Source organism: Mugil cephalus, chromosome 20 (assembly GCF_022458985.1).
Source record: "Mugil cephalus isolate CIBA_MC_2020 chromosome 20, CIBA_Mcephalus_1.1, whole genome shotgun sequence".
NCBI classification, from domain to species: Eukaryota; Metazoa; Chordata; class Actinopteri; order Mugiliformes; family Mugilidae; genus Mugil; species Mugil cephalus.
In genome coordinates, this window is record NC_061789.1 from 1,603,684 (window position 1) to 1,617,137 (window position 13,454).

The 13,454-nt window shown below is 44.4% G+C and overlaps 2 protein-coding genes across 2 annotated transcripts; both read right to left on the minus strand.

The window, feature by feature from the left end:
• Nucleotides 1–654: 654 nt before the first annotated feature.
• si:ch211-120g10.1 (butyrophilin subfamily 3 member A3) lies at nt 655–5,689 on the minus strand. The gene is made up of 10 exons (XM_047572614.1): nt 5,472–5,689; nt 4,302–4,379; nt 3,127–3,225; nt 2,912–3,013; nt 2,552–2,686; nt 2,326–2,463; nt 2,186–2,237; nt 2,077–2,103; nt 1,616–1,642; nt 655–1,526 (listed from the first exon to the last, which is right to left on the minus strand). The coding sequence occupies exons 2-10, from the start codon at nt 4,359–4,361 to the stop codon at nt 970–972; spliced, it is 1,197 nt and encodes a 398-aa protein (XP_047428570.1). The 5' UTR covers nt 4,362–4,379; nt 5,472–5,689; the 3' UTR covers nt 655–969.
• Nucleotides 5,690–6,365: 676 nt separating this feature from the next.
• si:ch73-364h19.1 lies at nt 6,366–13,454 on the minus strand. The gene is made up of 5 exons (XM_047571070.1): nt 12,873–13,454; nt 12,287–12,396; nt 10,809–10,895; nt 9,524–9,697; nt 6,366–7,122 (listed from the first exon to the last, which is right to left on the minus strand). The coding sequence occupies exons 1-5, from the start codon at nt 13,006–13,008 to the stop codon at nt 6,970–6,972; spliced, it is 660 nt and encodes a 219-aa protein (XP_047427026.1). The 5' UTR covers nt 13,009–13,454; the 3' UTR covers nt 6,366–6,969.

Consider the following 13,454-nt stretch of genomic DNA (forward strand, 5'->3'; position numbering starts at 1 on the left):
TGATTGGTCGAGCTGCTACACACCTTTCATAGACAATTTTTCACGAAATTTCAAAGAAATACTGACATTTCTATTTACATGTGCGTGAATAAATGCCATAAGGTACTATATATATAGATATAAAGACGTATTTTAACCTGCCAAAACATTAGGTAGACTAGTGAAGGCATTCAGTCCTGCTCTAAATGAATCTTTGTAAGTGTTGTAATGTTTATTTTAAGTTTAGAAAGGTGGTGATTCAACGTGATGATCATTTTGCAAGATGTAGTTTGTGATGCCATCAATTAATTAACGGCACTAATTATATAGATAGATAGATAGATAGATAGATAGATAGATAGATAGATAGCGATTTTACTCTGTGTACTGATGCTACAGGATACAGAATACATAAAGCATCTACCTATATTGAGCTTATTACCTCATACTGATTAGTTGTCAAAATATGCATTGAATACCTTAGTGTTTCTCTATCTTAAAATATTTCTTACTCATCTATTTATATATTTTTTTAATCATTATTATTTATTGAGTATTTCTTTTGTGTGTGCAATGCATTCCCAGTTGTATGTATCACAATTTCCTTGTTTGGGTGAGTGTAACAAATGCATCTTATCTTATCTTATCTGCAGCGGAGTAACAGACAGACCAGAATTATTGCATGATTTAAGTTTATTCACATGAGTGCATTCTCAATGCAGGTTTAATATTGCACAGTTCCTAACAGCAACACTACAGGTTTCCTTTTTCAATATATGAAAATACCTTGTGTATGTGTGAGTAAAGGGAAGAGCTGGGACTCTACAGTGAGAGCAACGATCACGTTAAAGCAGCAGCAGCAGCAGCATTCAGAGGGGTCACATGGTGGAGCTATTCATAGCACACTGATGGTCATTTACAGCAGGATTCCTCTCAGTGATTTTTAGGTTATTACGATGGATTTTAAAGGGGGGAGCTGATGGAGGAGCCTCAACCCCGGAGGCAGGAGGTGGAGCACAGACACTGGCTCTTAGGCGCTGGAGACCTGATCACCAGATCCTTGACGATCTCCACGGTGCCGAACAAGGGGAACAGCTTCTCTGCGAAGCTCTCGTTGTAGGTGTAAATGTGGCGGTGCTTGTCGACGTCGTAGAAGGACAGCTGCCCGTTGTGGTAGTCGAGGTAAATGCCCACCTTGCGGGGGATGAGGCCGGGCGGCAGCGCGGTGAACGGCACCGTCAGCGCCTTCAGCTCGGTGCCTCTCTCCAGCCGCAGCGTCAGGTAGCCCGTATCCGTGTTCAGGGACTTGAAGCCCTTCCTCAGGGCCGACTCCTTGGCCACGCCCAGGCGCCAGTCCCGCTCGCCCACCTCCACCTCCCAGTAGTGGCGCCCGGAGCCGAAGCCCTCCACGCCCACGGCGCACCACCACCCGTCGAAGCGCTGGTGGTAGTTGGGAACGTCTTTCCTCTTGAAGCCGCAGCGCATCTTCTTGTCGTCGGTGATGAGCAGGTCGGGGTTGGCGGTGTCCAGATCCAGGGTCACCTCGACTGGAGGGGAAGGCGACAAGGTGTGAATTACCCAACACAGCAAAGAGTGAAGAGTTTACTGATGCAACTTAAAGAATTAAGAGTCGTACCTGCAGCATCTGAGATCCAGTCCCACACTGAAGAAAGAGAAAAGTTAGTCTGACTGTGTGAAGATGTTTTCAAGCTAAGGTTTGGAAACCTGACATAGAGACAGCATAAAAACAATGCAATCTTTAACTCTCTGCCTTCTTTGCTTCAAACCAAACACTGATGGAATATACTGGATGTTTGTAGATGTGGAATTTATACGAGGATGGACGTCAGCCCGAATGTGGTGTGGACTCTCTCCAGCGCGGTGAAGCTTAATTTGTTTACAATAAAATGTCTCTGGTTGGTTGGTTTCCAGCCTAAATGTTGTTCAAAAACCACAGAAACCGCCCAAAATATACGATCGATATCCTGTTTACATGCAGACTGGCTTTAACTGGTGCAGCCTTCTCTGTTTATTTTCTTATTTCTGACAAAATGAAATTCCAATAAACTTTCAGAGGGTTTAAGAGGCCGTGCTCACCTGGCTGAGGAATGTAGGATATAGCACCTGGAACGAGATGAGATCAAACCCATGAAGAAGTGACAACGAACAAAAACACAACAACACTGATTCGTTTCATTTTACGAACCGATCTTCTGAGTCTTCTGCTTCCACAGGAGCCACTGCTGTGGGATCATATCCTGCAAGAACAGATTCAGATAATAAAGTCTTTAGGCGTGAACTGCCGGTGACGGACCAGCTGGATGTAACCGGAGCGTTGCCTCCCACCTTGTCGGGTCGCTGCACCATTAAAGTCCACATAACCAGCTCCATGGCGGTCACCAGGTTGGGGACGCGGCCCCAGCGCCAGGCCGACTGCAGGTCCTCCAGGAGCTTCGCCACCGGCTCTCCAGGCCAAACGCTTTGCTGAAAGAGTTACAGCTGTGTTAAAGTTGTTTGCGCCTGAAGGAAACCTAAACAGCGAGGTGATATTTGCGCGTCTGAAATCGTCCACCTCGGGCTGAGCTCTCAGATCTTTGATCCAGTTGAGGAGCAGAGCTTTGGCCTGCAGCAGGTCCTCTTCGTGGATCATGTCAGGCTGTGGTTCCTCGTCCATCTCTGGCCAGCCGTCGGTCTGCATGGGCCTCTTCTGCACAAACACACAGTCACGTATCATCCTCTGCAAGATGCATCATGTGTGGTTCTGTTTGGGGTTTTTTCTCAGGTGCAACACAGACACTCTGATATTTATCTTAATGTATATTCAGCCTCCATCACTACTTTTTTCCCCTGATGCTCTAACATCTAGATTTCCCACGTATCTTAGTGAGCATGTGTGAAGGGATATTTATATTCTGCCTCTCTGCAAAGTGACCTTGCTCTCCAGCATGGAGGCCCACTGTACGACGAAGACCCTGCAGAGGGAGTTCGGCCACACGTCATCCTGGTTCCAGATGTTCTCCAGGATCGCTGATCTCTGTAAAGAAAGAACACTGCAGCTCAGCACCACACAGCAGGGATTTAACTCATTAAACAAAGGGTGGATTCATGTCTGGGACCCTGAAAGAGTCCAGAGATCTGAGTCTGTACCTGGCACACTCGGCTCAGGTCTCTAGCCAGATCCACGACAAACAGCTGATCCTCATCCAGAGGCTCCCTCTTCTCCTTCTTCGCTCTCTTGTGAGATTCCTGCGAAAAGAAAGAAATCGGGAACGTTTTTCTGTCAGAAATCTTTTCAGACAAAGAAAGACATCTAGAGGACATCAGCGCTGCTTTTGGAAAGTAATAAGGTCAGCGTAGAGAGGAGGCGATTGAAATGCACATCAAGGCTCTGATGCCGTCAGCAGAAAAGAAAGAGAGCCCCCCCCCCCCCCCCCCCCCCCCTCCCACCCAGACCAGACTCAGCAGCTCCCTGCATGCAGCAGCTCTTTCCTTGTAATTTAAAGCAGTGGAGGAAAAAAGCTGAAACAAGGGCAACGGTTCATTTCAGTACAGCTCTTTAAAACAGAGACATAGTAGAGAAATAATTACACAAAAGAAAACCTCACACTAACCAACCCCTGAGTGGCCTGAAGTACAGAGGGCCGTGAATGCAACACTCCACCTCCATGTTTTGAAGTGTTGCTATTGGTCTAAAAACAACGCTCACTTAATTTACCTACGTGTTGAATTTGCCATGTGTGCGTTGGGGTATTAAAAGATTTTTATTCAGTTAAAGGCACTTTGCAATGTACCATGTTATATATTTATAGTTCTATTCAATTACTTCCATGTTATTGTGTTTTTATGCACTTGTTGTCAAGTTAACAAACTTTAAATACTTTAATTATGAATAGAAAGTTCATATTTTTCGCTGCATGAATCTGAACTGGTTTGAAATTTTCCAGCTGCTGACTGGACAAGAACATTTGTGATGCAAGGCCTCATCGGATGGAGAACTCAGAGACTTCCAGTGAAGCAGAATAAACCATGTAATGCTAATAGGGAGCTGCTTTAACATTTGGAGGTGCTGCTGCAACTAGATTCAGAGAGACCTGCAATAAATACATTGGACCAGTAGTTGCAGGACAGAAGCAGCGTCTCCTCGGGTTAATATGAGGATAAACACGCCTCCTGGTCTAAATAACTGGTGCACATGACTAATGTTTGGATAAACACGGTTCTCTCACTGTGTTGTCACATCAACTCTCCTCATAGAGGTCACCTCAAGAATAAAAAAAAACAGCTCATGCAAGCAATTAAAGACACACCCAGACATGAGCTACCTTGATCTTGGCCGTAAAGATCTTCGCCGGCTCCACCATGAACTGAAAACACTGCAGCATCTTGAGCCGCTTTGTGTCCTGCAGCGAAACAAAAATCACGGGTTAAATGAGAAGCTGTGACGCATCCAGGATCAACCTGGCAGGTAAATAAAAAATAAAAAACAGAGGCAGAATCTGAGCAGTGTTTACTCCACAACACCAGCATGTGAATCTTTTATCACTTATATAAATGACCCACAAACACAGTTATCAGAGTCGCATTATCTCTGCTGGGAAGTGACAGATTAAAAAGGACAAGGACTGATCATTAACTGGAGCAGCCAGTTAATGATCAGTGACTGACCCTGTACGTGACTGACCCTGCGTGCCACCACTGCTCTGCCTGTGTCCTTCCACAGTCCTTCTCCCTCTTTATTTATTTATTTATTCCTCACAATCCCTGTGTCCTTCCCTCTCCCTCATCACCTGCAGGGAAAGAAAAAGAAATAAATAAAAGCGATGATCTCAGTCTGTGTCTGGTTGGCACCGAAGCATCAAACGTGACTAAACTGGCTCTGGTTTTGACCCAGACTGAGGTTCTGAGGAGGATGTGGGTGAAAACACTGACACAGATGAAGCCCGTGTGTATGTGCATCTTTATAACTAACATCATCATTATCTAGCTGTGATAACTAGGCCCTGGATCTTAATCCGTTCCACTGATCGCCTGTTTAGACTCGAGTGTCATTTAAATAAAGATATTAAATGAAACGAGCTCGACGTGATTTATTCATGCTGTGGGAAAACGTGAGCGTGCAGCTTTTTTCCCACCGTGACAGAGACAGAGAGAGAGAGAGACCCAGTTACAGAGCATGACTGCGCAGGAGGTAAACACCGAGTGACTTTGCGGCATTTTGCGTCAGCCCGAATGTGGTGTGGACTCTCTCCAGTAACAAGCTTAATTTGTTTACAATAAAATGTCTCTGGTTGGTTGGTTTCCAGCCTAAATGTTGTTCAAAAACCACAGAACCACAGCGGCACTGATCCTCCTCGTAGGCGACGCAAACTTAACGAAGATACCTGTACCGTCATGTAACTCGTGTCTGCTTTGCGTCGTGCGCAAAAAAAACAACAACTAAAAAAAAAAAACTAAAAAAAAACCGCAGTTACCAAACGTGACGCGCTTCTTACCTCGCTGCTTCCTGAGCAGGTCCGGTGAAAGTGTCTGGGTGTCGGTGAGGAGCCTGGAAGCAGGGAGCGGTGGTCCGGTGCTGAGGAGCTCGCTCGGCCTGTGTGTCTGCTGCTGCAGCAGCGTCTGACCTCGTTTACATTGCGCAGTGACGCGCGGCTCCTCGGGAGCGCTCGGGTTTCTCCGCCGATGACGAAAGCGGCTCCTCCAGGCGTGTTGGTTAAAAGGACAGAATAAAAAGGAATACAGTCACTTTATTCTTCTCGTTTTCATTGTCTGTGGTTTCTAGTGCTGCGAGTTTTCACAGAAAATTACCTTTACGACCAAAACTTCCTGACTGCGCATGAAGCTCGACTCCGTCCAAACATCTGTTTAGTCAGATTCTTTTGTAAACATGTCTCACATTAGTAACAGGATGAGCAGTGTATTCATGATTTAATCTGGAATTCCTTGTCAGCTGATGCATCATTACCCATATGTCATGATCATGAGGGTGAAATGGAAAATTTTACGGCTCATACACCCTGAGATACTTGATCTTACGAATGTGCACGAAGATAATTCTCATTTTCAAATGAAACGTCATCAAGGTGCATCAAAATATTAACTTCACAATCAAAAAAAACAGATTTCACAACTGAAGAAAAACAGAACTAGAGTTTGCATGTGAACACACAGACGGAGGTTGAGCCGTTTGGTCAAAGTCGACACGTTTGGATGAATCTCAAACCACCGGTGAAGCGTGGACGTGGACTCATAACAGTGACAATAACAGTGAGGACATCGGGTCGAAAGTGGGAATAAATCTGAGCAAGTGACCAGTTTTAAATACAGATGTGATCCATTAATCTGATCCACACTGTATCTGTATCCATTTAAATAATCCACCACTAAAGCAAAGCAACAAAACGTATTTATTCCATTTGTTCCTGCAGATAAATCACATGTAGTCGCTCCTCTTTTTTTTCCTCCAATAAATACAAGACGACATAAACGACAAAAACATGTACAAGTGACAGGAAAGAAGTCAAAATAAAAAGAGATGAACCCTAAAACATTTGGTTTTTTGTGATAAAAGTCTTCTTATAACTTGATGAAAGGCACTCTCCTTTTATTCTCTGCTTTTATTCTCTCCTTTTATTCTCTCCTTTTATTCTCTGCTTTTATTCTCCACATGCAAACAGACGGACGCAGCCTCTCGTCAGACAGATCTGATTAATTAAACCCGAACTAAAAACCCACATCCCTGCGGTGAACAGAGTCAGGACTGGTTCCCTCTTTCGATGAGTTCCCATCCTCTTCAAGATGAACCAGCCACCTTCGCTCACGAGCCTCCAGAGTCTCTCTGACCAACATTCACATGTCTGGACGGTGCATGAAACAGTTCCTCAACTAAAACTCAACGTCTTGAGGTATCAGTTTGCAAAAAAAAAAAGAATTAAAAATAAAAGCGTCCAGTCTTTCACATTCACTGGATCAGGCCCGAGGACCTGAGCTGGATCACATGGGTGGAAAAGTGACGGGACGAGACGAGTCCGTCTGAGCCGAGCGGCTGTAGAGACTCTGAGGGGAGGACACGTCCACGCCGGGGGACAGGAAGTCGTAGGGAAGCTCTGCAGACTGACGGACGCTCTCTTCGTACGACGGAGGAGGCTGGAAAAGGAAAAACGAGATATTTGAAATATTCTGTTTGTTGCTGTTTTCCTGAGCAAATTAACACCTTGTCAGCTCGTTTTCTTTTAGATCCTCAACTTAAAAGTACAGACGCATCGATGTGAGATCGAATAAAAGTGCTGGAAGGTGACGTCGTCTCATGTCTGGACGCACCACAGAGACCAAAGCCAGCGACTGTCTGATGTTTACGTGCACTTTAAGAAGAAATGAAACTGTTCAGACGTTTTCCATAGTCAGAGCTCAGGTCCCTAAAAGTGACTCGTGTGGTTCTTGTGGACAGAACCGTCTGACAGGACTTTGAAGCTTCTTTTATTTATTTTTTTTCAGCCTGTTTTAACGTTGTAATGATGAGTCACTACTACAGATTCTTCCTGGAACGTTACTGCAGCTTTGACCACATCCTGCTTTTACCCAAACTCTCAGTAAATCCTAATAACAGGAAGTGAATGTGTTGAGAATTAATCAGGGTTAAATGTATCAGGTCTGAGTCGTGTTGGAGCTTATTTGTTTTTCTGTTATTTCCTTTGTTCGGGTTCATAAACACTTCAGCGTTTCTGGTTATTTTGATTACTTTGGAGTGCTTTTATTTTGAAGGTGTCAGGTAAACTGGTCACGCCAGGTGAGTTCATAAATAGAGGACGAAAGGGACGAGTGAGTCAGGCACCGGGAGGGTGAGGTTCTGTTTCACCTTTGCCAACGTAAATAATTAAATATGATCATAAATCCACGTCTCTTCACTTCATAGTGTCGGGTAGAGCCTGTCCAGTCCATTACACTCATTAGTATTAATTTAATTCAGGTGATTAAGTCACAGTTTTCAGGGCTTGAAATTGTGACCATTTCTGTCACATATACGTAATCTGTGCAACTTCAAAATATTTGAGAGCAAACAATTAGAATTAGAACCTGTGTTTGTTGTTGCAATGCGTTTAAAAACAGACAATAATTAATAATAATAATAATAAATAAATAAATTCTCAGTCTTTGTTGTCTGTGCGTCTCCTGGAGGCTGAGCCTCCTTAAAACCTAGAGACGCTCATGTCTAATGTCATTTTTGTCTGAACAGTGGACTTTTTTTCCTCTAAAATCCTTATTTTCTTTATTAGTTTGAGACAAATAGACTTTACAGGCTGTAGTGGAAGAGTTTGTGCTGCCCAGTCGTCCAACACAAAAGACCAATGTTCAGGAACAGAAAAGTCAAAGTCCTTCTCAGCGTGGATCAGAAATTAACTTTCAGGTCACGTCGTAACCTGAACATGCAAAATTAATAAGTTTCCCACAACACCTTCCTGCAGATGTTTCACAAAAAGAGCATTATTAAGCTATTAAACGTGCTCTTGTTAAGTTTATATTAATAACGTTGAACAATGCAACTGATTTCTACATAAAATACAGTAGATTACACTTAACAGATATAGTTAGATTAAAAAAAGTCCTGCTACTGTCTGTAGTTTAGGTAGATAAACTTTTTTAAAGGATTTTATCTTTGCCGCCCCTTGCAATTACACCACAGACCACTAGGGGCGTTTGATGACATTTGATATTATCCCATGTTTATATTTACTTTAGCAATTATCACGCCCCCTCGTCGGCCGTCGAGATTTTTAAAAATCCATTATCTCTCCGATCCCATCTGGCAGATTCCCCCCCCCCCCCCCCCCCTTTCACACACAACCCCGACCCCCCCGTGTCCTCTTATCTTTTAATTGCTCGGGGACCCTCAGGAGATCACGGCCTCCGTTTGATTCCTGCTCAAACACACAAACGGGGCTGCACAGATTTACTACAGGGCCTCAGGCTGCAGGACAGGACATAGGGGGGGGGGGCTTTTCCAGTGACTGGTGATGAGATGACAGCAGAGGACTGTGTGTGAACACGCTCTCATGCATGTGTCAGAGATGGGCAGTCATGCTCGGGGAGTGTTTAATTAAAGAAAAGGAGCGGAGGTCAAAGACGTGAGCGCAGAGCGCTGCGTTCTTGGCTGCTGTTTGCGCTCAGGACTCGGGCTTTAATTATGTTTGATGTGGCCCTTTTTTCTCATTAACCTTGTTTGCTGGAGCGTCGCGCGAACCCAAAAAGCTCAGCGCGAGATCGACGCTGTGCAAACGCGGAGGACGGTGGCGGCCGGCGGGCGTCGAGATGAGCCGATAGCGCGTTTATACTGCGCCCTGAACGCCGGCTGATCTTTGAACAAGCTCCTGTTACAATATTGAATGACGAGTTGGCAGCGACAGAAAGAGTCTTATTGTGAAACTACAAATGCCCGGACTCAATGGGAAACCTCTGCATTCTTCTCCGAGACTATTATAGGAGTAAAATATCATCCCAAGGATGAACAGCAGCACTATCAAAGGCTTCAGGGGCCTTCATGTAGACCTACCTCGGTCACAAAGGGGCCGTTGAGGCCGAAACGGTCTGCGATCATCATGTGGATCTGCCGCTGCCGGTCCTTCTTGCGGACGCTCTCGTAGGACGGGAGCCTCGGCATCGGGGCGTCCAGGGAGGGGAGGCTGTAGCTGGAGGGCAGGCCGACCAGGAACAGGCGACCGCCGGGCTGGGGAGGGAACAGAAACTCAGTGCAACCACCAAAAAAAAAAAACGGCGTCAAGCATTTCCTTGGAGAACGAGGAAAAACCCGCATTTAACGGGAAGAAGCTCAAAAAGGGGAAGTTTTAAGTCTAAGCTCACAAGTAGAAAAGGTTTCAACTGTCCTGTGTGTGCACTCTGTCCATATTCAGCAAATTATCCTACTGTAGGACGATCTACTACTGTTATTAATCCTTCCTATGGATATAATATACATTTACTTCTGTCTCTAATTCTTGTACCTTTGTTCATAAGCAAATTTTTTACGTTTTTACTTATACTATTTCATTTTATTTTACAAGATTTTCATTTATATTTTTTATATTTTATTTTACTAGATTTTTACTTATATTTTATTTTTTATTTTACTAGATTTTTATTTATATTTTATTTTATTTCACTAGGGTTTTACTTATATTTTATTTTTATTTAACTAGGTTTTTACTTTTATTTTATTATTATTTTACTAGATTTTATGTTTATTTAATTTTTATTTTAATTTAATAGATTTTACGTATATTTTATTTTATTATTATTTTACTAGATTTTATGTTTATTTTATTTTAATATATTTTTACTTATATTTTCTTTTTTATTTTACTAGATTTTTATTTTTATTTTATTATTATTTTACTAGATTTTACGTTTATTTTATTTTTATTTTATTTTATTATATTTTTACTTATATTTTATTTTTTCTCCTTACTTGTAGTTCTCTTTTATGTGCAACAAAGCTACTGTCACGGGAAATTTCCCTTGTGCACGAATAAAATCCGTCTCTACTTGTGTTTTGTTGACTCTGCACGATGATAATAAAGTTGAATCTAAGCAACAGTATTTCCAGGTTTTGCATGAATGACAATTAACTTCCATCAAAGTGCAAAGACGACTCTAACTCTAACATTTAACTTCTGACGTTTCTGACTCTGCAGCTTCACACCAGAGTCACTTCAGAAGACACAACCCTGTCGTAGCGTATCTAGCATCACTTAGGTGAGAGGCAGGTTGGATGAGACATCTAATAACTTGTAATAAAAGCTCCTGTGCAGAAGATGCTGTGAAAGCAGCTGAAGCATCACCTGCACGCTGACGTCCTCAGGGATCTGGTCCAGACACGGAGATCCCACCAGCGTCTGCCTGCTGCTGTAGTACTGACGCGGAGCCTCCTGTAAAAACAAACAGGGGCGACTATAAGAAATAAAAAGACCTTTGTTGGTTTGTAGTTTGTGTTTCGACGCGTTGCTCCGTCCGCAATTAGTCAGAAAGACACTAATTTCAGCCCAATTGACCAATTTTCATGCCTTGTTTAATCCCTGTGGACGCTGGTCGGTTTTAGCGCCGCCATAAATTATCCAATCAATAACATGACCACCCTCCGATTTCCGTGCCTCCTCCCACTCCCACCCCCCCTTTAAAAAACAGGAGCTGTCACCACTGTATGAGGAGCAGGAATCCTGGAGGAAAACTAGGTAATTGCCTCTGGTCTAAATGAGTCGGCCTTTGTGTGGAGAACAATGTGATGTCCTACTGTGTCTTCAGTGTCCCTGGGCAACAAACCACACAGTGTGGTCCCTCTGTCCCCGTCCCCCGTCCTCGTCCCCGCCTCCTAACTGCAGCAGGTACGTCCCAACGACACGTCTCAGCCTCACGTGTCAATTTGTTTTCCCGGCTGAGATTAAAACCCAGGACGGGAGTCGAAGCTCCAGCGTAAAAAAACGTCATCATTTTCCATTTTCCCACAGGCGGCTCCAGACAATGAGTCCCAGGAATGACGCACTCCGACGACCTTTGCCACAACCCGCGCAACATTTCAGAAAAAGGTGATGTCAAAGGTCACTTTCATTCACTGGTTTGTACTTTTTTAAGAGGCCAAAAAAAAAAAAAAAAACTTCTGAGGAAAGAAGCTGAAGAAAAGGAGGGTTGTGCTTTTGTCGCTAGTGTGAAAAAGCACAACCGTGTAAAATCAGAGTTGAAGTCGGGGGAGGAACCCCCCAGCGGCCGCGGCCTAAAAGGAGACCCATTGTCCCCGTTGTGTCCTCTAACCCCCCCTCAGCCCTATCAAACACCCACACTGAGGCCGAGGCCGAGCTCCGTCCACCGTCCACGGAGCGAAGGAGGATTGTTTGTGTGTTTTCAGGACGTTAACACGTCCCACATCCACTCATGTTTACACTCACATCACATCCTTCAAGTGTCTCTCAAACCAGAGACATTCTCAGTTAGAGTTGGACAGAGTTTCCTGTCTGTTGAGTTCTCTGCAGCCCAAAGATAACACCCCCCCCCCCGTCCCACAACCTCAGGAGGAATAATGGAGGCGAGGGAAGAGGAAGCGGGCACCTCTTCTCTTTGCACCGTTTTCCCTTCCTCTTCCGTCACCACATACGTGCGTTGACTTCAATCTGCAGCTATTTCATTCGCTAATTCTGTCCATTATTTCCAGGCATCAATCAGCTGATCCTCTCAGGTTTTATTCTCGTCCTTCTTGCCACCGACGTGCAAATTCAATCAGACACTTATTAATGGAGCCACATCAGGGAAACTCAGTTTGTTTTCTCACCATATCTGCCTGCGTGTCCTGGTAGGAGCGCTGCTTGCAGCACTGAGGATCCCTGCGGTAAATGATGGACAGCAGCACGACGATCACCACAAAGAAAACCAGAGAAGAGACTGTTTGAACAGAGACAAAAGTCAGTTAATCACAGTTAATCAGGCGGAAAGAAGGGACGACTTTTCAGGGGGACAAGTGTCCACTCACTTCTGGTTCAGTTTTGAGCAATTTTAAAACTAGTTTTTAAAGTGTTTAACCTCATAGTTTAAACAATAACAGTAACATACAGGGAATAATGGATGGAGGGATTAAATACACATGAACATATGTTAAATGTTCTAAATCTATTCAGGTCAGTTTTAATGTTTTAATAGGTTAAAACTTTAGATTTAGGTTTTTAAAATCCAACAAATCTGATTTGACCTGATAGTTTATCATCTATTACAGGTTTGTGCTGTTTTTATTTTTACACTTCTAAATGTGAAACTTGAAATAATGGATGAACAGATTAAATGTTTATCAGATTTATTGGAAAACAAGGATGAATCAGATTATCTGAATCTGTTTTCAGATCAGTTTGAAGGTTTTAACTCACAGGACGCGGCGACCACCGTGAGTTGGTCCGATGTCAGCTGAGCCGAGGGGACGGTTGGACTCGCGGCCGTGGACATGTCTTCCGTGTGAGCTGCCATCGCTCCCTTCAGAAACCCGGACACTGAGCCGGACACCATCGTGGAGGGGAACGGAGATCGGCCCTACGACGGCTCCTCTTCATCGCTTCGCTCCGTCCCGGACGCGGTGACGGTCCCACATGCGCTCTGGAAGTCAAACTCCGCTCCGCTCGGTAAACGCGCCGCCTGCGCGTAAAAGGACGCGCGTCCACGCCCCTCTCCGGGACCAGGACGCATGGCGTCGCTGTGGCTCTGGTGCAAAGGGACTGGTACCGGCAGCTGATTGATTTTAAACTGGTTCTCTCTCGCCCATGTACAGAGGAGAACACGTATAATAAAACTACAGCCTGTCTCCTCTGCCGCCTCATTAATGGCTCCCAGGCCGCCTGGTTAACGCTCCGGATGCCTGAGCTGGACTCTGGTTACCCTGGAGACCGCAGGGGTCCCCGTCCCGAGATGATTTCCACAGCAGACAAAGACCCGAAATGTGGCATTAGTATTCATGG

What these genes read in the sequence shown, in the direction of transcription:
- si:ch211-120g10.1 (XM_047572614.1), bottom strand. Translation starts at nt 4,361, where the DNA reads ATGCTGCAGTGTTTTCAGTTCATGGTGGAGCCGGCGAAGATCTTTACG. An exon ending in CCTCCATGCTGGAGAGCAAG is followed by an intron (nt 2,687 to 2,911) that starts GTCACTTTGCAG and finishes GTGTTTGTGCAG; the next exon opens with AAGAGGCCCATGCAGACCGA. An exon ending in GCAGAAGACTCAGAAGATCG is followed by an intron (nt 2,104 to 2,185) that starts GTTCGTAAAATG and finishes ATCTCGTTCCAG; the next exon opens with GTGCTATATCCTACATTCCT.
- si:ch73-364h19.1 (XM_047571070.1), bottom strand. Translation starts at nt 13,008, where the DNA reads ATGGTGTCCGGCTCAGTGTCCGGGTTTCTGAAGGGAGCGATGGCAGCT. An exon ending in CTGAGGACGTCAGCGTGCAG is followed by an intron (nt 9,698 to 10,808) that starts GTGATGCTTCAG and finishes TTCCCTCCCCAG; the next exon opens with CCCGGCGGTCGCCTGTTCCT. An exon ending in ACGGCCCCTTTGTGACCGAG is followed by an intron (nt 7,123 to 9,523) that starts GTAGGTCTACAT and finishes TTCCTTTTCCAG; the next exon opens with CCTCCTCCGTCGTACGAAGA.